This window comes from Trachypithecus francoisi, unplaced genomic scaffold (assembly GCF_009764315.1).
Source record: "Trachypithecus francoisi isolate TF-2019V2 unplaced genomic scaffold, Tfra_2.0 Lachesis_group17, whole genome shotgun sequence".
Lineage (NCBI taxonomy): Eukaryota > Metazoa > Chordata > Mammalia > Primates > Cercopithecidae > Trachypithecus > Trachypithecus francoisi.
This window is the reverse complement of record NW_022681462.1, coordinates 52,333,544-52,357,823: the sequence shown is the minus strand read 5'-3', so window position 1 is coordinate 52,357,823 and position 24,280 is coordinate 52,333,544. Positions and strand designations below refer to the sequence as shown.

The 24,280-nt window shown below is 36.5% G+C and overlaps 1 protein-coding gene and 1 long non-coding RNA gene across 5 annotated transcripts in view; both read right to left on the bottom strand.

Annotated features, from left to right (window-relative positions):
* Positions 1 to 24,280, bottom strand: part of RTN4 (reticulon 4) — an 80,505-nt gene that overhangs the window by 5,768 nt on the left and 50,457 nt on the right. For all 4 annotated transcript variants that reach the window (XM_033175692.1, XM_033175694.1, XM_033175695.1 and 1 more), the window contains 2 exons: positions 10,004 to 10,211; positions 5,043 to 5,181 (listed from right to left, as the gene is read on the bottom strand). In XM_033175692.1, coding sequence (XP_033031583.1) covers positions 5,043 to 5,181; positions 10,004 to 10,211 — 347 coding nt within the window. The remainder of the gene's footprint in view (positions 1 to 5,042; positions 5,182 to 10,003; positions 10,212 to 24,280) is intronic.
* On the bottom strand, positions 7,782 to 9,990 carry LOC117062298. The gene is made up of 2 exons (XR_004428291.1): positions 7,922 to 9,990; positions 7,782 to 7,811 (listed from the first exon to the last, which is right to left on the bottom strand). It is a non-coding gene; the product is annotated as an uncharacterized LOC117062298 (long non-coding RNA).

Sequence of the window (24,280 nt, the reverse complement as noted above, 5' to 3'; positions counted from 1 at the left end):
TTGATCACATTTTGAAAGGCCAGGCTCCTCCTTCACTGCCCCCTCCAAAAGGCAATAAGCAAGGAAAAGGTTTCACACGCTAGCAAGAATGGCTCTAAAATTTCAATTTCTGAGGAAGATGGTTTCAAATAGAAATAGTCATAGTTGTAGGATGGGCATGGTGGCTCACACCTATAATTCCAGCACTTTGGGAGGCCAAGGCAGGCAGATCACCCGAGGTCAGGAGTTTGAGACCAGCCTGGCCAACTTGGCAAAACCCCATCTCTACTAAAAATACAAAAATTAGTTGGGCGTGATGGCGGACGCCTGTAGTCCCAGCTACTCGGGAGGCTGAAGCAGGATAATCACTTGAACCCGGGAGGCAAAGGCTGCAGTGAGCCAAGATCGTACCACAGCCCTCCAGCCTAGGTGACAAAGTGAGACCCCATCTCCAGGAAAAAAAAAAAAAAGAACTAGTGATAATTGTGACCCAGAATCTAAAAATGTAGATATAAATTTGAGGGCACACAACAGATCTTGCATTTATGAAGACAATGAGTTATAGAGATACTTCTTTCAAACTGTTGTTTAAAAACTATTATTTTGTAAACACAGCTTGATAAAAATGTCTTTTCTAAATGACAAAAATTTAGAAATGAGAATAATTTCTACTACATTTTCCTGAAATTAAGATGGTTTCCATTTTCCTAGCTATGAATCATATAAAATCAATGTAATTCCAATAAAAAGTTGCTTCCTATAAATTTTTAAAAACTCACTGTTATTTAAATAAAACATACATCTAAACTGGAGAGACTGGGGCTGTTAGCAAACTTCCCACAAATTTAAAATCTGACTATAAGGCATTAAAATAAATCCTTTTAAACAAGGTAAATACATTTTTCCTTATGTTGAAAAAGTAAAAAAAGAATGGGAATTGGAAAAACACATTTTTTTGCTTGCTTTCAGGCTAGAGAATATAACATTCCCTATCAGTTTTTGTGGCTAAAAGTCAAAAAGTAATACAATCCACTATTAAGGAACTTAAGATCAAGATTTTAATAATTTTTCTTTTTTTTTTTTTAAGGAGACAGGGTCTCACTCTGTCATCCTGGCTGGAATGCAGTGGTATGATCATGGCTCACTACATCCTCCACCTCCTGGGCTCACTCAAGAGGTCCTCTTGCCTCAGCCTCCCAAGTAGCAGGGACTACAGGCATGGGCTGCCATAGCTGGCTGATTTTTTAGTATCTTTTTATAGAACAGAGTCTCACAATGTTGCCCAGGCTGGTCTCAAACTCCTGGCCTCAAGCAATCCTTCCGCCTTGGCCTCCCAAAGTACTGGGAGTACAGGCATGAGCTACTGTGCATGGCCAGGAAAACCTTTTTCTTTTTAAAATGCTCTCTATATAAACAAAAACTGTGGGGGTAAGTGTGGCCATACATAGAACTCTCTCTAGAAAGGTCATCCCTATCAAGCATTTTTATAAGAAGGCAAAGTTATGTTTTTTTTTTATCAGCTTCCTTTTTCAGCTTAAGGAAGTATTCAGTATTTCTGTAGTACCCTCATATTCAATGGAAACAAACAGATGGAATCTGTACTACTCATATACAATGACATTAAGAAAGCGTTTAGCTAAATTCTTGTGTGGCAAAATCACAAGGGTTATCAAGGAAAACCTTTCATGTACACGATCAGAGTGTGTACCGGAATCACCAAGGGCTTCATACCCATCACTTTTCATGAGGAGAAAAGGACAGATTTCCTGCCTTATTCATTTGCCTCTAGATTTTGAGATCTAAATGCCAGGTTCATTTTAAGTGCTAACATGATGAAGCAACTGTTATTTATTTGCAGTCCTACATGAACTGCAATCTGGGGAAGTCACCATACCTTGAGCTCTGGGCTTGCCAAAAACACGACTCAGGGAAACCAATCAAGTATGTTTTTCTTCGCTTTTCTTTTTAAAAGTATTGCTAATCCTTAAGGAGAAATCAAATTTTAATCAAAGTCCTTTTTTTCAACAAGTTGTTAAGAAACAACAAGCGTTCCAGAAAGGAAATCTATCTCATCATGTGTCACTTTGTTACTTTCAAATTAGCACTCAATGTGAGAACTTATCAAGTTTGATTTCTCTCATTTATGCTAGCTTCCTCATAAATAACATAACTGCTTTTATTAAAAAAAATGTAGTTTTTGAAAGAAATTAAAATATAAGATTTAACAAAGAAATTATTTCTCAAAACTTATTTTAAAAAGTCCTCATATTCGATTCTCAAATACCTGTGCAAAACAGAGATTTAAAACGTTTCTTAAGATCTCATCAGCCCCTTTCTAACATTTTTTCTCTCCTCCTGCCTTTGACAAATATTTCTTTTTTTTTTTTTTTTTTTTTTTTTTTTTTTTGAGACGGAGTCTCGCTCTGTCGCCCGTCTGGAGTGCAGTGGCCGGATCTCAGCTCACTGCAAGCTCCGCCTCCCGGGTTTACGCCATTCTCCTGCCTCAGCCTCCCGAGTAGCTGGGACTACAGGCGCCCGCCACCTCGCCCAGCTAGTTTTTTGTGTTTTTAGTAGAGACGGGGTTTCACCGTGTTAGCCAGGATGGTCTCGATCTCCTGACCTCGTGATCCGCCCGTCTCGGCCTCCCAAAGTGCTGGGATTACAGGCTTGAGCCACCGCGCCCGGCCTGACAAATATTTCTATACCTACATAAGTATCTACACATTGGATTGCGTATGGATGAAAATTTTCTCTGAAAGAATAAGTTTTCTTTTGATTAAAGACAAGTGGAAACTTTATACTCAAACTCAGAAAACTAGAGCATAATGCATCATTCACACATCAATTTAAAAAAAATAGATTTATTCAAGAATGACATTTCTCTCAAGAAAAATGTTAAACTGTAGACATATAGCTGCCTTCACTGCTATATTGTGCAAACATGGAGGATGACTTTTGGTGTATCTCTGTTGCCATCTTTATTGAATCCATAAAAACAACAACCATCTCTCCTCTCCTAAGCTCACCAGGCTTTTCTTTGAAGTCACCTCTCTCCCCCACCAATCTTTGACTGTTAAATTCAGAAATGGTCCTTTGCTGTTAGAAGCTCTGAATTACTACCTATAGACAGTGTTTATTCTCAGTCAATTCCTATCCACAAACCATCCATCTTAAACGGCATCAGTACCTCCTTCTCAATCACTTTTCACACATGTTCTACCTTAAAAGTCAGCTACATACAGAAGGTAATAATACATGAATAGGAACTGGCTTCCTCTAGGCTGTATGTACAAGGTTCTATTTCATTTGCTCCAAAATATTTTTACTTGATCTCTTTTGAAACTAATCAAACATGCCAAACAACATAACCATAATCTTTTTATTTACAGACTGACATCAGATCATTTTAAAACATCACTACAGATTTAGTCACTAAATGCAACCACTCTATATGAAAGAGATAAGTAATAAAAGGAAACTACATTATTTATCCTTGAGGTTATTAGGAAGTAACTTAAGTTCCAAGTCATAAATAAAATAAGAGATGCGGCTGGGCATGGTGGCTCATGCCTGTAATCCCAGAGACGCAAAGAATTGAAAATAATGTATCAACTACCAGGTTATAAAGGCTAAAAATTTTTTTTAATAAAAGCACTTCAAGCACTTACACCTATTCTGACCAGTTCAGAAATTGTTTTTCTGAGTCTAAAGGCCCAGTCACCCCCTTATTGCTACTATATCCTTGGTATGTATGATAAAAATAAACTAGAACATTTCTCTTGGAAATGAAAAATGAAAAATTATGAGAATTACCCACCACTACATTTCTCTCCAGGCTTAGATTGGAAACAAATCTGCCTGTTTTCTGCAGAGTCACAGGCAACAGCATATAAAACACAAATGCCAAGTTCTATGAAAAAGAAAAGCACTACAGGTCCAGTGCTTCAGGATTAATTACATTACACAACTGTGGTTTAGTGCCTGTTTCGTCAAGCAGAACTTCGGGAGAGTTTATTTGCAAGGTGAGACTCTTAACAGCTGCTTATGTAGCAAGATCCCAAACTAAAGAAAAACTTCCAATGATGACCAATTGAAAATCAGTTGAGGTGTTTCAGAATATTAAATCTTATCTAGAATAAGAAAGAGTCCAAGATATGAAATAGCTTCATGTATGTATGAATCACATATAAGATAAGAAACTAAGTGCTGGACTGTAAAAGTCAGAATGAATAAATCACATCTGGTATTAAAACTGGCATTAGACGCTCTTTATGCTTATAGTCAAAATTCCCTTTAATTTCCTCTTCCTTTTAATCTTCATGATTTCCAAAAGTATGATATATCTATAATATATATATTATATATATTGTATATATAGTATATAAATTATATATTATATATTGTATATATAGTACACAAATTATATATTTATATATTGTATATATAGTACATAAATTATATATTATATATATTGTATATATAATATATATTATATATATTAAAAAAAATTTTTTTTGAGACAGAATTTTGCTCTTGTTGCCCAGGCTGGAATGCAATGGCACGATCTCAACTCACCAAAACCTCTGCCTCCCAGGTTCAAGAGATTCTCCTGCCTCAACTTCCTGAGTAGCTGGGATTACAGGCATGCACCATCACGCCCAGCTAATTTTGTATTTTTAGTAGAGACAAGGTTTCTCCATGTTGGTCAGGCTGGTCTCGAACTCCTGACCTCAGGTGATCTGCCCGCCTCGGTCTCCCAAAGTGTTAGGATTACAGGCGTGAGCCACCGTGCCCGGCCCAAAAGTATGATTTAAAACTTATTGTCCTTTAAAAAGGAATACAGGACTCTCTGTATTAAGTATGACCAAAAAAAAAAAAAAAAAAGGAATAGCACTTACTCATCCTTATTTGATTGGATTCTGAATTTTAAAACACAAGTTTGTAGCCATGTGATTTAATTAATATTTATCATTTACTTGAATATAGAAAAATGCAATTTTACACTCAACTCTTTTGATACTAAATTCTGACTACATCAAAAATGAAAGGCAAAACAAACTTACCTTCAGAGAATCAACTAAATCATCAACTAAGAAGAGGCGCCTGAGTTCCTTTATCGTGCAGTTCACATGACCAAGAGCAGAATTACTGTACTTCTGAACCAACTCCTCAGATATAGCAACTTCAGATTCCAGATATGCCCTAGAAAACAAAACACATCACAATTGTCACTAATTGAAGTAATTTTCCCCAAAATGTCAATCAGAAATTATATATCTGTAAGAAATTAAGAAAATATTCTACTGTGAATGCCAACTGTTTCCAAATTAAGGGCACTATAAAAACTCAGCAGTAAGGGGTATTTCCTTGACATGCACTGTCTGCTGACTAGCACAGACAAAGCATACACTTTGAAGCCAGACTGATCTAGGCTTGAATCCCATGCTCTGCCACTTACCTGGCTAGGTAATTTTGCAAAGTTATTCTTCCCTCTAAACTTAGTTTCCTCATTTATAAAGTGGAGATTATCACGAGAATTCAATGAGAAAAGTGCCTAATATAACTCGGCACAAGGATGCACTCAATAAATGGTAGTTGTGACTATGGGTTTTTTGTGTTTTTTTTTTCTTAAAGTTGACACTACGTTGTCTCATCAAGTTTTCCTAACAAAGATCTTTTTCATTTCCAAATCCTAAACTCTCTCAGACTAACCTTTAGGGGAAATTGCTCAATATGTCAAGAACCACATTGTCAAGTGGCTGCCAAAAGCACAGTGGCAATCCTAGCAAAACCTAAGAGTTACGTCATCTAGATGCTTTAATCCATTCTGAGATGGCTAAAATTGTGAAATTTAAAAATACTGTATTGGTAATAAATAAATACATAAAAATACTATACTGGGGAAAAAGCCAAGTCCACAGGAATGTAAGGAACAGTTTCATTATTGTTTCAAAGATGCCATTTTATCTTGGCAGAGTATAACCGACTCAGAAGTGCTGAGTGTTCTCTCGTATCTGCTGGAAGTAGTCCTCATAACCTCCCTATGTCTGAGGAGGCCAGTTTCTTACACTGGAAATAACATCTTAGACAACTCCTTGTCCCATAGAGTTTTACCTCTGCAACATGCCCCAAATATGTTTTCTGGGTTTTATTCACAGTGCCATCACTCTATTTTAAGTGCTTACTATTTATGAACTGGAATATTCTATCGCTCTCCAAACAAATCTTTGATCTGCCTGCATCCAAATCCATTCTGTCAGTCAATGCCAGATTAACCTTACGTGAGCTATCCTAGATAGTGCTGTCTAGGCTGAACTCAGGCAGGAGTTAGAAGACCTGCCACTACCTAGCTATACAACATTGCAAAAGGCATTTAACTTCTCTGGGTAAGTGCTCCAACTCTGTAAATTTGAGAGATTTTCCTCAGTTCCTTCAGGCTCGAACATTCTGTGATTCTATGACTCCAACTTTTCAACCAGGGACATCCTCCTGACTCTTTCCAACCTTACTTCCAACTACACTTTATGTTGCAGTCAGAAATGAGTCATTCACTAAATATTTTTTAACCTTAATGTAGCCTTTATTAATCATATGGTTTTCCCAATCCGCAATGCTCTCTTACCTCTGGTGATACCTTATTTAGCCAGTTAGCCCAATCTCAAGTCTCACTCATACATGGGGCCTCATCTGACAATCTCTCTCATAAAACCCTGATGTTATCTCTCACTCCTGTATAATTCTAACAATGCTTTCTTTTGTGTTAGTCTTATAGTATTTACTGGATTCAGCTCTGAAATATAGACACACGTATACTTGTATATTTTTCCTACTAGAGTATAAACTGTTATGGACCAGGAATGTATCTTTACTAATACATGGTCTAATACACTGTTAGACAATTATTAACAAAAAACTGAATTATTAATATCAAGTGAAAAATACTCAAAGATTCACACTGATATTTAAACCAACAATTACTTGTTTACCCAAATTTGAGAAATATAAGAAAGTGGCTGATAAAACCCTGGTTGGAATTCTGCTTCTTTGTACCACTGTTGCTGGTTCTTGCTAAAGACAAGATGCCTAACCAGAAGGCACAAAGACAGCACTCCCCATCAATGACATCCTGTAGATATCTACATTAATTCAACTGACATTTATGTGATATTAATACAAGGCCAGCACTCTTCATCACTCTTTCAGTAACCACAGATATTAGATACAAACCACATAATATCACCTTTACTAGTGTGATTAAGGGGAACTAGGAAAAACTGTCCAACAAGCTTAAACTGGTATGTTGGCTAAATTTACTTTATAATGACTATAAAAGGACTTTTAAGAATAAAAGTGTTTCTAGCCAGGCATGGTAGTGCATGCCTGTAGTCCCAGCTACTTGGGACATTGAGGCAGGAGGATTGCTTAAGCCCAGGAGTTCGAGACTAGCCTGGGCAATACAGTGAGACCCATCTCTTTGAAGAAAGTTTGAAAAATGAATAAAGTGTTTCTAAGAAGGAAATAAATCACTAATACTTTCCAAAAACCTCAAAAATCGATGTGTAAAATTGGAACTGTAGAAAATATAGAAGTTTTGGCTTGACAATATTTTTACATATTTCAGCATAACTAATTAAAAATCATACTTCTTTATCATTTGTGGCTTGATAACAATATGACTCAGCCTTTTTTTTTTTTTTTTTTTTTTTTTTGGAGAAAGAGTCTCGTTCTGTTGCCTAGGCTAGAGTACAGTGGCATGATCACAGCTCACTGCAGCCTTTAACTCCTGGGTTCTAGCTATTTTCTCAGCTCAGCTGCCTGAATAGCTGGGACTACTGGTATGCATCACCACACCTAGCTAATTTTTAATTTTTTGTAGAGATGGTGGTCTCACTATGTTGTTCAGGGTGGTCTCAAACTCCTGGCTTCAAGCAACCCTCCTGACTTAGGATCCCAAAGCACTAGTATTACAGGCATGAGCCAACACGTCTGGCTGGCTCTGCCATTTTGAAACTACAATTTCAAGTTACTGAATTCCAAGTTTTTCCCCGCCACCCGTAAAATGGAGTGATACCACCTATCTCATAGAATTATCATAAACTTAAAATAAACATTAATAATATGTACATAAAAGGTTAGACACATAAGAGCTATTCAATAAATGTTGGTCTCTCCCCCAAACTTGTATAACGTCATTACTTCATCAAAAAGAAAAAGCCAGAGAAAAATCACCAGTCTTTACAATAAGCAAAATAATTTAGTAGGTCTCTTCTTTCAAAGTATGTAAATCCATTTAAGTTCCCCATTAATATCAACTGGATCATGTTGTAGGTAGGTACATACTCATATGCCCAAACAGGTATTTACCTTGCCAGAAATAGTTTTTTCTTTGTTTCCCCTACTTTCAAGCTAACAAGTAAGAAATAGTTTCTAAATGACTGCAATCTATTTGAAGAAAAATGATCTCCTTATGCAAAACAATTAACATTTCAAAGGCATAGTTAATGCAGTAGGAACTGAATTCTCAGATCATTTGGGGTCAGGGTTAGGAAATCCTCCAAAGAGCTGGGTCTTGAATCAAACTCAGAACCAAATAAAAAATATGACTGAGGGATCTGGGGAGCTAAGGAAGGCAGCAAGAACATGAGTACAAAACTCTAGAAGGGATAAACGAGAGACAAGACAAAGACATCTGGACTTCATCCTACCGTCTAAAGAGGGCCCCTGCCTTTTCTTTTTTTTTTCTCTTTAGAAAAAAAGTGGTACTTCTAGAAAAATTAATCTGACATCATCTGTAAGAACGGCAGTAATCCAAGGTAACTAGAAGTCAATCTGGTAACAAATGGAGTCCAATTAGGGGTCAGCCAACTTTTTCTGTAAAGGGCCAGATAGTTAAGCATTTTAGGCTTTCATGTTCATATGGTCTCTGTTACAACTACTGAATTCTGCTATTACAGTATGAAACCAGCTAAATGAATGAGCATGGCTGTGTTCCAACAAACTTTATTTACAAAAGCAGGCAGCAGACTGAATTTGGCCATGGCTTTGCTTTAGAGGCTCCTGGGAGACTGAGGAAGCAGTGGAAAAGAACAAAATTTTGTGATTTTCTTAACAATATTTAGTGATTTTCTTTACATGAGATGAAAACAAACATAACATCAAAACAGGAGCCTGAAAACTAGCATGGTAGTGGTGTTACAGATAGAAATTAACAAGTTTGAGGAAAAAAATTCATTTAAAAACGTGGTGAACTAGTGGTTGTTGGGTGTTGGTTAGAGTTGAACTGTTAATAAGTAGGAAGTTTCTTTTTGTGTGATGAAAATAGTGATGGTTGTAGAATTCTGTGAATATATTAAAAACCAATGAGTTTTATGGTATATGAATTATATGTCAATTAAAAAAGAGGAGGAAAAACATGCAGAGTATGAGGTGAGGGCAGAAGACTCAAGCTGAGGTGTGTCTCGATAGCAACTATATAATGCTATACTATACTTGTGAAAGTAAGGGTAGAAGATGATAGTTGAGAGACAAGGAGATGCTGAAATAAAGCTCTCCAAAAAATAATTAAAAAGTAATGCCTTAAGAAACTAGATAAAGAAAATACATAAAGAAAAGCACAACAGTAAAATATCAGCATACTACTAGAAAGATATGAATATCAGAAAGGATGTTATCAGACAGCATAAAAAGTAAACAATAAAGACTATATAACCCTCACCAAACCTACCCATGTTAAAAAGACACAACACTCATTAAAGTAAGACAACCAATGCCTAACTCTAATAAATATTCCTAACAAGTAGCAGAGTTAGTTTAATGATACGTAAACAGTCTCCTCCATCATGAGCCTTTGAAATGATTTTGAAAATCTCAAAAGCAGATGTTTTTGGTAGAGGTTAAGCAAATATCTGCAATTATCTTTAAGAAAAAAGTGCATGCTCGTAACTCTACAGACAGTAGATTAAGTCTTAATATTAATCCTGTTTACACTATTGCCAATGCATGCCTTGTTTTCCAGACATCTCACCTGAATGGGTGGCCTTCATCTGATTTCTGGATAGCTTGGATCACACCCCTGTATATCCTAAAGCTGATGGTCACAGAGAGCAGGGCCAAGGCAATGTAGGCTGTTACACTCACAATGCTGAATACTGTCAATGAAAGCAGCAGGAATAGGCTGGCACCAAACACCACTCCAGTCTTCTTAATGTCTCTCCAGTAGAGGAGGTCAACAACTAAAAATTGAAAAAGAAATCTGAAATTAGAACATTATTTTATCAATTTGGATTTGTTCCATCTACGAAAATAAGAAGACTACTACATAAAGTAAAACCAAACCTAAAAAGTTAAAGAACACTAAGTTAAAGAAACATTAACTTTAAAACCCACATTTTAGCCGGGCGCGGTGGCTCAAGCCTGTAATCCCAGCACTTTGGGAGGCTGAGGCGGGTGGATCACGAGGCCAGGAGATCGAGACCCTCCTGGCTAACACAGTGAAACCCCGTCTCTACTAAAAATACAAAAAACTAGCGGGGCGAGGTGGCGGGCGCCTGTAGTCCCAGCTACTCGGAGGCTGAGGCGGGAGAATGGCGGGAACCCGGGAGGCGGAGCTTGCAGTGAGCGGAGATCGCGCCACTGCACTCCAGCCTGGGCGACAGAGCGAGACTCCGTCTCAAAAAAAAAAATAAAAATAAAAAAAATAAATAAAAAAATAAAACCCACATTTTAAACCCACTCTTAGTTGTATATCACCTCTCCATGAAATGTTATTTATTTCTGCATAACCGAATCATTCTAGCCATACACAATGATTAAATGTCTCCAAAGCCTAGAAGACTTCTAATCCAAAACAAGGAGTTACTTAAAATAATCTTGGGGGCTGGGTGCGATGGTTCATGCTGGTAATCCCAGCACTGTGGGAGGCTGAGGCAGGTGGATTACCTGAGGTCAGGCATTCCAGACCAGCCTGGACAACATGGCGAAACCCCATCTCTACTAAAAATACAAAATTTAGTGGGGCATAGTGGTGCATGCCTGTAATCCCAGCTACTTGGAAGGCTGTGGCAGAAGAATCGCTTGAATCTGGGAGGCAGAGGTTGCAGTGAGCTGAGACTGCACCACTGCACTCCAGACTGGGCGACAGAGCAGGACTCCGTCTCAAAAAAAAAAAGAAAGAAAAAATAAATCATTTTGGGGTTTTTCATCTCATACAATGCATGCTATATAATCAAATAATTCAATAAATAAATCCCAATAACAAAAAATATTAACACACTAAAATGAGATACTTCAGTGACACCAAAATATATGCAGAAAATAAAAAAGACTAAGATAGAAAAACTACACATATGAATGAGCTTTACAACTCTACTCTTTTTGTTTCATTTTGTTTTGTTTTTTTCAGACGGAGTTCCCCTCTGTCGCCCAGCCTGGAGTGCAGTGGCACGATCTCGGCTCACTGCAAGCTCCGCCTCTTGGGTTCATGCCATTCTCCTGCCTCAACCTCCCAAGTAGCTGGGACTACAGGCGCCCGCCACCATGCCCAGCTAATTTTTTGTATTTTTAGTAGAGATGGGTTTTCACCGTGTTAGCCAGAATGGTCTTGATCTCCCGACCTCGTAATCCACCCACCTCGGTTTTTATTTGATTTTTTGTGCTAGTAACAACTCTGCTCTTAAGATCTCTCTTTGAGAAACAAAATTGCAACTTAACCTGGGTATCATTAAAAGAAAAATTTCTACAAAGCAAAAGATAAAACAGCCTTTAGATTACCTGAAAAGCTACTTCCTTCTAAGAGTTGATAAATATAATGCTGTAAAAATTTTGGAGTCAAAGAAAAAAGAAAAGTAAATGTGCTCACACTGTTACATAACGTTTATTAACACTAACAAGTCAGACAAAGCCCAATTAGCATGTCTGCTCTTGGACATGGCCACAGGGCCACTGAGGGGATCAAGGAAGCATAGCCTGATGTCTCAAAATCGGGTTATGCTCAATCCAAGGAGAACCCTGAAGTGTGCCAAAGTGCTCCTGAATTCATAGACTGATGTAATTAATCTCTCTGAACTGTGAACAATTGGGAGAAAAATTTTATAGTAAAATAAATATGGATATACTCTTTGCAAGAAGAGGTGACATCAAAGAAAAATCAGTTTTAAGGCTGCTTTGGTTTTGATCCCCAGGTCCCCTAAGGTGTATGTAACTTTCTTTTGCTCTTAAGGGTACTTCTGTGGGGAAAACTATGTATGTGAACTGCACAATGTTGGACATTAGTACAAAGTCCTTAATTGCTGCTAGTATATCATGAGTAGTACTGTTTAGGATATTTTAAATGCCCAACACTGTGTCCAGTACATAGCAGGGATTCAAACACTTATTTCAGTCACCTAAATGGTCTGGCTTGAATGCTATTAATTTAACATTCTATATATGATTTCGAGCTTTGTTTTCAAACTCTGATTTCAACTATTTATTCAAATATTCCCCAGCTTGTTTGGTACAGCCCTGCCTAAAACATCTAAATGAGCTCAGTGCTATCCCACTGGTTTCTACTATTGTACTAGCACAACTGAGGACTGACAAGAACTTGAAATGGTCTATCTATAGGTTGTCAAAAGGACATTACGAATAATGTCATACTGAATAAGGAGATAGGAGCAATGCTAATAGGTTCCTGGCAATCAGCAAACACTTAATGAGGTGATACTGTTCAAGTAACTCAACCTAGCAGAATGAGAAAACTCATCTCATTCTTGAAGGTCCTGTCCAACATTGCAATTCTAGGAAAGATAAGACATGTAAAAGCAAGTCAGTGAAGGTATAAAATAAATACTGCACTGTTATGAGAACTCAGAAAAGGGAAAAAACTGGAAGAAATGTTAAAAGACTGTGAAATACTGTAAATGGAAATTGAGCTGGGTCTTGAAGAATGAATGGCATCTAGAAAACCTAAAGGTACAGGTCTAACTGTAAGCATCTTTCTGCTAGTAGTGGTTCTAACAATTAATGCCTTTTATTATTATTATTAGGAGGATACAGTGAGAGAACGGGGAGTGATGATAAAGACAGCCCCTTGGTAAGATCACTCTTTCCTGGGAGGCTCCCTTTGTGCCCTACAGCAGTGGTTTCATACACACAAACAAAAAACTTAGGTTCTACAGCTGGGTCACAGAGACTAAAAAAAATGACTGCATAATTTACAAGCTATGTGACTTCAGGTAAGTCACTAAAGTCCTCTATATTTCAGTTTCTTCATCTATAAAACATATATTAAAATAGGAATGAACAAAAGGCATGAAGTTTCTAGATAGAATTGAGAAAAAAGTTTTGAGATTTACTGCACCCCAGGGTGACAACAGTCAATACCAGCCGACTATATATTTCAAAATAACAGAGTAAATTTCATGTCTCACAAAAATAATAAGTAACAAGGTGGTAATTTAATTAGCTTGATTTAATCACAACACATTGTACACATGTCAAAACACATTGTACCCCACAAATATATACAGCTGATGATTTGTCAAAAATAGGAATGATCTCATTGAGATATGATTCAACAGATTTTTCATTAGTAAGATAATTAATGTAAAGCACTTAATAGAGTACATAGCATATAATAAATTCTTAATAAATGTCAGGGCTATTTGTTGTTATTATTATCACCACAATCACATTATTTAAATAGTAAATATATAAAGAAGAAAATTTCAAACGTATTATTAACTTTAGGTCAATAAACTATACTGTTGCGTCGCATTGTAAACATGTTACTTTATAAACCACATTGGGAGGATTTTAAACCTTATCTAAGTTTTTACTATTATAGAGTAAATAAAAGCTAATAGCCCAAAGGAATCAGCAGGTAAGGTATACCTCAAATCTATTTTTCTTTTCTTTCTTTCTTTTTTTTTTTTTTGAGACAGTCTTGCACTGTTGCCCAGGCTGGAGTGCAGTGGCACGATCTCAGCTCACTGCAAGCTCCACCTCCCGGGTTCACGCCACTCTCCTGCCTCAGCCTCCCTAGTAGCTGGGACCACAGGCGCCCGCCACCACACCCAGCTAATTTTTTTGTATTTTTAGTAGAGACGGGGTTTCACCGTGTTAGCCAGAATGGTCTCGATCTCCTGACCTCATGATCTGCCCACCTCAGCGTCTCAAAGTGCTGGGATTACAGGTGTGAGCCACCACACCCAGCCTCTCAAATCTATTTTTCATATGAACAAATGCTCCTTTATAAAAGTGGTTCTCAAAATGCTCAAAAACATTAACCTTCAAAATCACTATTGGTGAGAAGTTAAAGTAAATGCAGATGTGCTTGCTATTTTTAACCATCATTAAAAACTACTCAGTAAAACCTGGCCATGAAATCAATGACTGTAGATTTGAGAGGTTTGTACTGTATAACATAAATGTCTAATCAAACCTCCTAATATAGCAGAGTTACTATCTAAACAGGTGTAGTGACTAGATATGATTTATAATTAGTCTGTAATTTCTACCTAAATGAATATGGTAGAAAGAAATATCAAGTCTGGGATTCAAGAGACCCACATCCTAGCAGGTACCAGCTCAGCAAATGTGTGATTTTGGATACGACTCCAACCTCTCTGGCCTTCAGTTTTATCGTCCATAAAGGGCATTAATCTTCTAATCTCTCTTTTCCCTTAAGGAATTAAAATGATCTATAGTCAGTATAAAGATACATACATTAGTAGTGCATTCAAATTCCCTGTCAGTGGATCCAAACCAATGAAGTTTTACTACTGTGGCATTATCTGTGCTCAATATAATTTAAAAATATTTCCTTCCTTTTTAGATCTAGATTTTTTTGGGGAGAAGGAAGCGTAAATATTTTTATTCATACCAGTCTTCTGATTTGAACCTTCCTAGAAATATCTTAAGTACCAGACATTATTAAAACTTTAGGAATATAACAAATTCATATTCCTACAATTTTTCAAGCTATTATAAACTCTATCATTATGGCAACTGTATGAAACTTTTTAAAAGTATGAAAAATGATACGCTGAAGACTGACAGATGTTTTGATTGCTGATCTGCATTCTCCAATCTCCACACCTTCTTTATTTCCTGAGCACATAAACTTATGCCAAACACTGCAGTAGCCTATACAACATTATCTCTTTCAATTATTAAAACCTAACGAGCCACTGTGCAAAGTGGCTTATGCCTGTAATTCCAGCTCTGTGGGAGGCCGAGGTGGGAGGCCAGGAGTTTGAGACCAGACTGGGAAATACAGAGACCCCTCATCTCTTAAACAAACAAACAAACCAACAAACGAACAAACCTAATGAAAGGTAGGCTTGAAAGAGTGAAACCCAGCTCCTACATGACTGGACCCAGATCACATCATTAATAAGTGGCAGAACACGGATCTGAACCCAGGATTCCTACAGATAAAACTCATATTCTCCGTTGTATGATGCCAAATTGAAGGCTCAGCTGATTAAAGTCCTTCAAAATGTTATACGTGTGCGTGCATAACAAATGGGCAAAGAGTAGGCAGATAATTACAACATGCAAGATGAATCATAAAAGCCAAGAAAGGCTAAGTGAAATTAACAAGATAGTTTAATCAATAAGGGACAAATTTTAATGTGAATATTTCACCTACTGTTAGACCCAAAAACGGAGAAAAGGGCTTTACTCCAATATATTTGATAAGTACTTTCCCACAGTAGAGAACTATAATTAAGTTGTTGAAAATGACTTTCAAAACCCATGTGAATCTGATTAAATAAAATTAGGATATATTTATGCAAGAGAAGTGTTACACAGCCATTAAAAAAAGTGATACAGATCTACATTATCACAGAAACATGTCCATAATGATAAATGAAAACAGAATGTTACAAAAAGACTCACAGTATATTCTCTTAAGAAATTAAACATACAAGAAAAAAGAAATTAAACATACAAAGTCTGAAAGGATAACCACTAAGCAGTGTTTTTCTCTGCATAACGGGATATCAATGAGTTTTACTTGCTTCTTTATTCTTTTCCGTGCCATCTGAAATGGTCCCACTCTATTGGCAAGCATGAATCATGACTATAATCAGAAAAAAATTCACCCCATTCTGTTTCTATTCGGTACTACTAAAGAATCTTATGAGTGTTATTTTTCACAGTAGGCTTTCCTATTGGAAAAAGAACACCCTCTCTGTTAGCTTAATAAATATTTGGATCCAGCTGACAAGTTAAAATTCTAGAGTATTTAAGTTGATGATTCTGGTGTTCTGGGTTGAATCAGGTCAATTTCCCCAAAGTTGATGATAACAGAATAGTCATGTATAAGGCCCGGCAGTACTCAATGATCACAACCCTAAATAAAATTAACTTTAAGAAAGTACAGTAAACCCTAACCTACCACTTCCTTTCCTCTTGTCATATGGTTCCTAGGAACAAGGTCTTTTCAATAAATGGAAAAGCTCTGAAAATTACATACGTAAGCCCACACATACTGCATAAAAATAAGCAGCTGCATGAGAGTAGCTCAAAGCAGGTATCACAACAGACATACTAAAACAAGCACTAGGAATGCTCTGGTGGAGCCATCAGACCCTTTAGAGCACTGGAGAAGAACAAAAAGGGAAGAACAGCCAAGAGAAACGAGACAACTAGGCACTGATAGTCACACATAAGATAAAATGAATACAGCCTAGAACAGGAATATCTGAGAGGCAATCTACACTGCCACCAACCCCACTGTGCAAAGTACAGAAGAATTTCAATCTTTTCCTGTAAAGAAGCTGAAGAAATTGTTAGTGAAGCTGCAAGAATGAAAAAATGTTAGTTGCTAGCAAACAGTGTGGCTGACTTAATTGACATTTGCCAACAAAATTTCTAGTCCCTTACAGCTTCCTCAAATTGGTTTTAATAAAAAAAGTTGAAAGATTGTTTATCCAGGATAATTGATTCTCAATAGGAGGGAGGTATAGAACTTTACCAAAATCCCTTCTGAGAAATATATTCAAATACTGTTGCTTCTAATGGTCAACAAGAGAATTATTAATTTAGATTCATTAGTTAATTTAGAAGTTTGTTCAATCCTGATACCAAATCAGACAAAGACATCACAAGAAAGGAAAACTACAGATAAACATCCCTTATGAATCCAGACGCAATAATCCTCAACAAAATACTAGCAAACTGAATTGAGCAACATATAAAAAAGATTATACACCATGGCCAAGTGGCCTTTATCTCAGAAATACAAGATTGGTTCAACATATGAAAATCAATCAACATAATATACCATATTAACAGGATAAAGACAAAAACCACATGATCATCCCAATAGATGCAGAAAAAGCATCGCACAGAAAAAGCATCTCACTAACTCCAACACCCTTTCAAGATAAAACATTTAACATATTAGGAACAAAAGGGAACATTATCAAACTGATAAAGATCATCTACAAAAACCCACAGCTAACCTCAACTAAATGGTAAACATCCTTCCCCCTAAGACCAGGAAAAAGACAAGTACATCCATTCTTGCCACTTCTGGTACAGCATTGTCCTGGGGGTGCTATGCAGTGCAACTGGCCAAGAAAAAGACATACAAGGCACCCATGTTGGAAAGGAAGAGACTAAACTCTATTTGCAGATAACATGATCTTATACAGTAAATCCTCACTTAAATGTTGAGGATAGCTTCCTGGAAACTGTGCCTTTAAGTGAAATGACATGTAACAAAACCAATTTTGCCACAGGTTAATTTATATAAACAAGACTTCAGTTTCTATGGTTTATTTCTGGTGACAAAAACATCATCATATTCTAAATAAAGGTTGGGCGCAGTGGCTCACGCCTGTAACCTCTGCACTTTGGGAGGCCAAGGAAGGCGGAGCACCTGAGGTCAGGAGTTTGAGACCAGCCTGGTCAACATGGTGAAACCCCGTCTCTACTAAAAATACAAAAATTAGCCGGGCATGTTGGTAGGTGCCTGTAATCCCAGCTACTCGGGAAGCTGAGGCAGGAGAATCGCTTGAACTCAGGAGGCAGTGGTTGCAGCAAGCTGAGAACACACCGCTGCACTCCAGCCTGCACAAGAGAGAAAGACCCTGTCTCAAAAAAAAATAAATAAATAAAATAATCTAAAGACTCAAAACACTGCTACTATTAAACATTGAAATAATGTAAGCTATACATACATTTAAGAAAGTCTTTTTAAAACACAATTTTTGGTGAATCAGTGATGGTGGTTGTAGCAGTGGTGGGTTAAATCAAGGAACAAATGTTTGCAAAGCAAACACTGTTGTAGGAGCACCTCCTACCGCCACCACACAGCTCAAAAACAGCAAACATGGCAGGATCACTCAGTGCCTTCACACTGCACCATTGATTGTTGTGCATTTGCATCATTATTGTATACTTTACGGGTTTTTATTTTACAATAATCTGCATTCATTCATTCATTCATTCATTTTCCAACCTGCTTATTCCAGTTCTGGGTCATGGGTGGCCAGAGCCTATCCTGACAGCTCAGGGTGCAAGGCAGGAACCAACCCTGGACAGGACACCATTCCATCACAGGACACACTCATACACACACCCCCACACTCATACTGAGACAACTGACACACACCAATGAACCTAATGTGTACATCTTTAGAATATGGGAAGAAACCACAGAGTACCCAGAGAAAATGCCATGCAGACATGGGGAGAACATACAAATCCCAGACAGACAGTGGCCCCAGCCAGGAATTGCTTTTTTTCCCTCATCTATATTATAATGAAACAACATTGAACAAAACAATGATATGAGGGCCTGCTGTATACATTTAAAAAATTCTAAGCAATCCACAAAAAAGCTACTAGAAATAATGAATGAGAGTCCAGCATGGCTGTAGGACAAAATATCAATATACAAAAATTGTATTTCTTTTTTTTTTTTTTTTTTTTTGAGACGGAGTCTCGCTGTGGCGCCCAGGCTGGAGTGCAGTGGCGCGATCTCGGCTCACTGCAAGCTCCGCCTCCCGGGTTCCCGCCATTCTCCCGCCTCAGCCTCCGAGTAGCTGGGACTACAGGCGCCCGCCACTGCGCCCGGCTAGTTTTTTGTATTTTTTAGTAGAGACGGGGTTTCACCGTGTTTGCCAGGAGGGTCTCGATCTCCTGACCTCGTGATCCGCCCGCCTCGGCCTCCCAAAGTGCTGGGATTACAGGCTTGAGCCACCGTGCCCGGCCAAAAATTGTATTTCTATACACCAGCAATAAACAATCTGAAAATGAATTAAATAATTCCACTTATAATAGCACAGAAAAATGTAAGATACTTAGGAATACAGTGAAAACAATTTCAAGACATATAAACTATAGATGATAACACATTGTCGAAAGAAATTTAAGACTTAAATAAATAAATGGAAAGACTCCTGTTAGTGAATTGAAAGACATTAAGACAGTAACCACTCCTCAAATTGATCTAAAATACAAACACCATCAAAATCCTAGCTGTCTTTGAGCAAAAATTGACAAGTCAATTGCAAAATTCATATGGAAATATAAGGGATCCAAAAAAATCAAGAAGAACTTGAAAAAGTACAACAAAGGTTGGAGTACTCGAACCTCCCTATATCAAAACTTCCTAAAAAGGTACAGTAATCAAGACAGTAGAGTAGTTACACAAGAACAAACAGGTTGATTAGTGGAATACAACTGATAACCCAGAAATAAACCATTACATTTATGGTCAACTGACTTTGACAAGGGTGCCAAGGCAACTCAATGAGAAAAAAACAGTCTTTTAAACAAATGGTGCTAGGACAACTGGATATCCAACTGCAAAACAAATAACGTTGGATTCTTCTACTTCATATCATATATAAAAGTTAACTCATAATGGCTCAAAGAGTCAGTTAAGAGCTTAAATAAACTAGAAAACTCTTTTATCTTTCTTTCCTATCTTTTTGTTGTTGTTATTGTTGTTGAGACAGGGTCTCACTCTGTCGCCCATGCTGGAGTGGAGTGGTGCCAAAGCAGGCAGCCTCAGCTTCCTGGGCTCAAACAATCCTCCTGCCTCAGCCTTCCAAAGTGCTGGGATTATAAGCATGAGTCACGGCACTCAGCCAGAAAATTCTTTAAGAAAAAAATAAGTGTAAATTTTCACGACTTTGGATTAGGCAATTATTTCTTACATATAACACCAAAAGCACAAACAACAAAAGAAAAAAAAAGATAAATTGGACTTCATTAAAATTTAAAACTTTCACCACAAAGAAAGTGGAAAGATACCACACAGAATGAGAGAAAACACTTGCAAATCAATGATCTGATAAGAGACTTGTACTCAGAATATATTTTTAAACTTTTACAACAGTAAAAAACAATTTAAAACAGACAACAGGTTTGAATAGACATTTCTCCAAAGAAGATACACAAATGGCCAATAAGCACATGAAAAAACACTCAACATCATTTAGTCATTACAAAAATGCAAACCAAAACACAATGAGATACCACTTCATACGCCCCAGGATGGATATAATCAAAAAGATGAGCAATAACGTGTTAACAAGAAGTGATGAACATTAGAAGCCTCATACATTGCTGATGGGAATGTAAAATTCAGTCACTGTGAAAAACAATTTGGCAGTTCCTCAAAAAATTAAATACAGAGTTAGTTACCTTATGACCTAGCAATTCCACTCCTAGGAATTTTCACCCAAAAAACTAGAAAACCTGTGTCCACACAAAAATTTCACATACAAATATTCACAGCAGCATTATTCAGGATAGCCAAAGAGGAGACAGACAACCCAAATGTCTAACAACTGATGGATTTTTTTAAAAAAAGGTATATCCATATAACAGAATATTATTAGGCCATAAAACAAAATGAAGTGCAGTAGTCCTCCCTTACCTGCATTTTCCCTTTCCCTGGTTAGTTTTCTGCAGTCAACCACAGTTAAAAAGTAGGTGAGTATAGTACAATGAGATACTTTGAGAAAGACACCATTCATTTAACTTTAGTATACTATTACCATGATTCTATTTTATTGTTAATTTCTTACTGTAACTAATTTATAAACTGAACTTTATCATAGTTATGTATAGACAGGAATAAACAGTATATACAGGGTTCGGTCCTATCTGCAGTTTCTAGGGCATATGCAAGGGGTCTTAGAGCCTTATACCTCAAGAATAAGGGGGAAACTACTGTACTGATACATGTTACAACCTGGATGAATCTAGAAAACACATGCTAAATCAAAGAAGCCAGTTACAAAGGGCCACATATTTTATGATTCTGTTTGTATGAAATGTCTTGAATATGCAAGTTATGAATTCTGTAGAGACAGAAAGTAGGTACGTGGTTATCAGGGGCTTTTTCCCCAAAAAGGAAGGAAGAGGAGTGACTGCTAAAGGGTGTGGGGGCCTTTTTTGGGAAGGGGGTGAAGAAAATTGTCCTGGAAATAGATTTAAAACTTTAAAAAAAACATTCATTTCAACATACTTCTCTACTAGGTTGTAAACTCCATAAAAGAACATGTATGTCTTACTACCTAACTTTATCCCCAGAGCTGAGCAGAAAGCCAAAAACTACTACATTTTCAATATTATTGTTGACTGATTAGAATGAATATATACCTTATGACAGGTTACTAATTCTAATTGATGTATTAAAAAAATGTTTCTATGCTTTGGACTTAACGTTTATTTTATTTACACTATTTTCAGATGTCTACATTTATTAAATAACAAAAAAGCTTTCAGGTAATTTATAAAAAAGAAAACACTGTTTTGCGGGCTTGTCTCCCCTTACTAGACCCTGGAAAACTGATAAATGCCTTTCATCTTTATATTCCCATTACCTACATCATTAATGCTTGCTACATTGTCTGAATAGCAGCCAGATTATTTTTAGAACAGAAACATTTAATTTTCAAATTAAAATAAAGGACACCTTTCAATAAGAACTATAGGATCACCAAAATGCTGATTTTGGATTCCTCGGTAATCACTTTAGTGGCTCCTTATTTTTGAAAAACCAAAACTAAGACAAAGAGTTTATACAAGGAAAGTTTAACTTTTCATGGTTCCTCAAGTCTCCTTCTATACTGCAGAATAAAGGGTTAATCATACAAGGTAACCCTATTCTGTGGCCTCAACCTTACTCATATAAAATGTTCATTAAACATCCTTTCAAAGATCTGAGATGAATCTAGCAGTACTTTTCCATGTATAACTTTGGGGGAATGCTTATGAATTGCTAAAAATAATGCTCATCAATTTTAACAAACTCTTGTAGTTTAGAAAAAATTTAATGCTCTGCAGTCCTTGCCAACATTTGTTTCCAAGATAAAAATGTGGAAAATGATTGTGTTTTGTGTAATAGCATCTTTATCAAACTAAAATTTTAATTCAAAATGTCAGTACACTTAAATCTTTTCTTTAAAATAAAAACTTCTCGCTCAATGCACAGTAAGAAGAGTTGCCTACATTTGGTAATCATAAACTGTCATCTGCCATAGCTAAAAATAGTGTCAGCCTGCATTGTGCATGCCTTACATGCAGAAGTCATCCGATTACATTTTGCCTCAAATCAAATTCTTACGTTCTTCTTTGAATAGCCTGAAGTCAGGTTTCAATTTTAAAAAGCTTTTGTCTGGGAAGGCGGGGCAGGGGGAGTTGAACTGGCTGTTCCTAAAAATACTAGGACAGGGAATGGCTGGCAGAAAAATACCTACTTTTGAAGCAAAAGCAAATATTAAGTTCTCTTTAATAATGCCAGGTGAGGAATGAGAATGGCAGTTAAATAGGAAATAAACAAATATATATTAGAATGGTATTAAAATTTTATGTTTTTCACAACCATAATGTTTATAATAACTACATATTTATTAGGAATCACAATCCTTAATCAAATTCTTCCCAAATGCCAGGAAAAGTAATTAGAATTCAGAATTGAAAATTTAGTACTACATAATAGTAATAAGCTTTTATCTCAACATAGTAAGCATTCACTTGTCAAAAAACTGACAGGCGAAGGTCCACAAAAAGGATCTGTGCAGAGTTTAGCTCTCTTCATAAAGACATTAAGAGGAGCTTGAGTCCTATTTCTTTGGAGTCCTATTTCTTCCTTCAGGTTAGTATCAATATGATCTGAGAAGATAATGTAGCCTCTGTTTCCCGCTGTGTAAAATTAGAAAAATAATACCCACCTAAGAGAGTATTTGAAGCTGAACTGTAATTTCACATATGGAAATGCTTGGTGAACTGAACACACTAAATAAAGGTACTAAAGCTCAAGAGGTAAGAGATAAGGTCAAGAGATAAGGACAAGAAACGCAATCAAATATTAAATGTGAGGCTTAGCTAAGCCCTGATTTTTTAAAAAAGGTGAATTCAACTTTCTCTGAAAGTATATCTAAAGAGGTTTCAATTAGCAAGTCTCAGGCTGATAGGTACCTGTTAGTGCTACAAAAGTATCTCATCCGAATACCTGGCAAACCAGCATCTCTCCTGGCTATCTCCTCTTCCTTTAACTAGTTTTTTAAAGGATACACGCAATATTTCAGGTCCTTGTCTCTTCCACTAAATCTTTCCTATCTTACTTTGACAACGTTACAGTGCTTTGGTGAATTTGAACTACCATGCCTAAGAAAATAACACTTTACATGATAAACAAATAGCACAATAAACAAACAGCAGAATTTCTATACTTCCCCTTTCTACAATAATTTTGTAATCTCCCAGTCTGAGCAAGACACTGTGCTGAGAACATTGTATATACATTACCTCCAATCGCAACAACTCTAAAAAGTATTATCTGCATTATATATATGATGCAAATGTATCTGTATATTTGTAATGTAAACATATTGTTAAATAAATTGTGTAGGGTTACAAACTGAAATTCAAGTCTGACCATGAAGGTCTCACTCTATTATACTCTTTTGTATTTAAAGGACTATACTAATATTATATTTTGTGTATCACTCTTTTGTATTTAAAAGACTATATGAATACTCAAGTTTGCTTTTTAGACTACTTGAGAATACCAAGTGCTGTTTCTACCTTAGTTTAAACAATTGAGACAAGAGACACAATTTACTAACACTACGAGTAGAGTTATAGGTGAGACCAATAAATTTCATTAAGAGATTCAATATGAATAAACCATGTTTTGTTTAAATTGTTTCCTAGAAGCAATTGAAACTGTTCTCACCTTAAAAATAATAAATGTATACTATAACTATATATGTAATTACATATACATAAAAACTATAAAAATAGATTAAAAAGACATTGGTGAGTTTAAGAATGATACAAA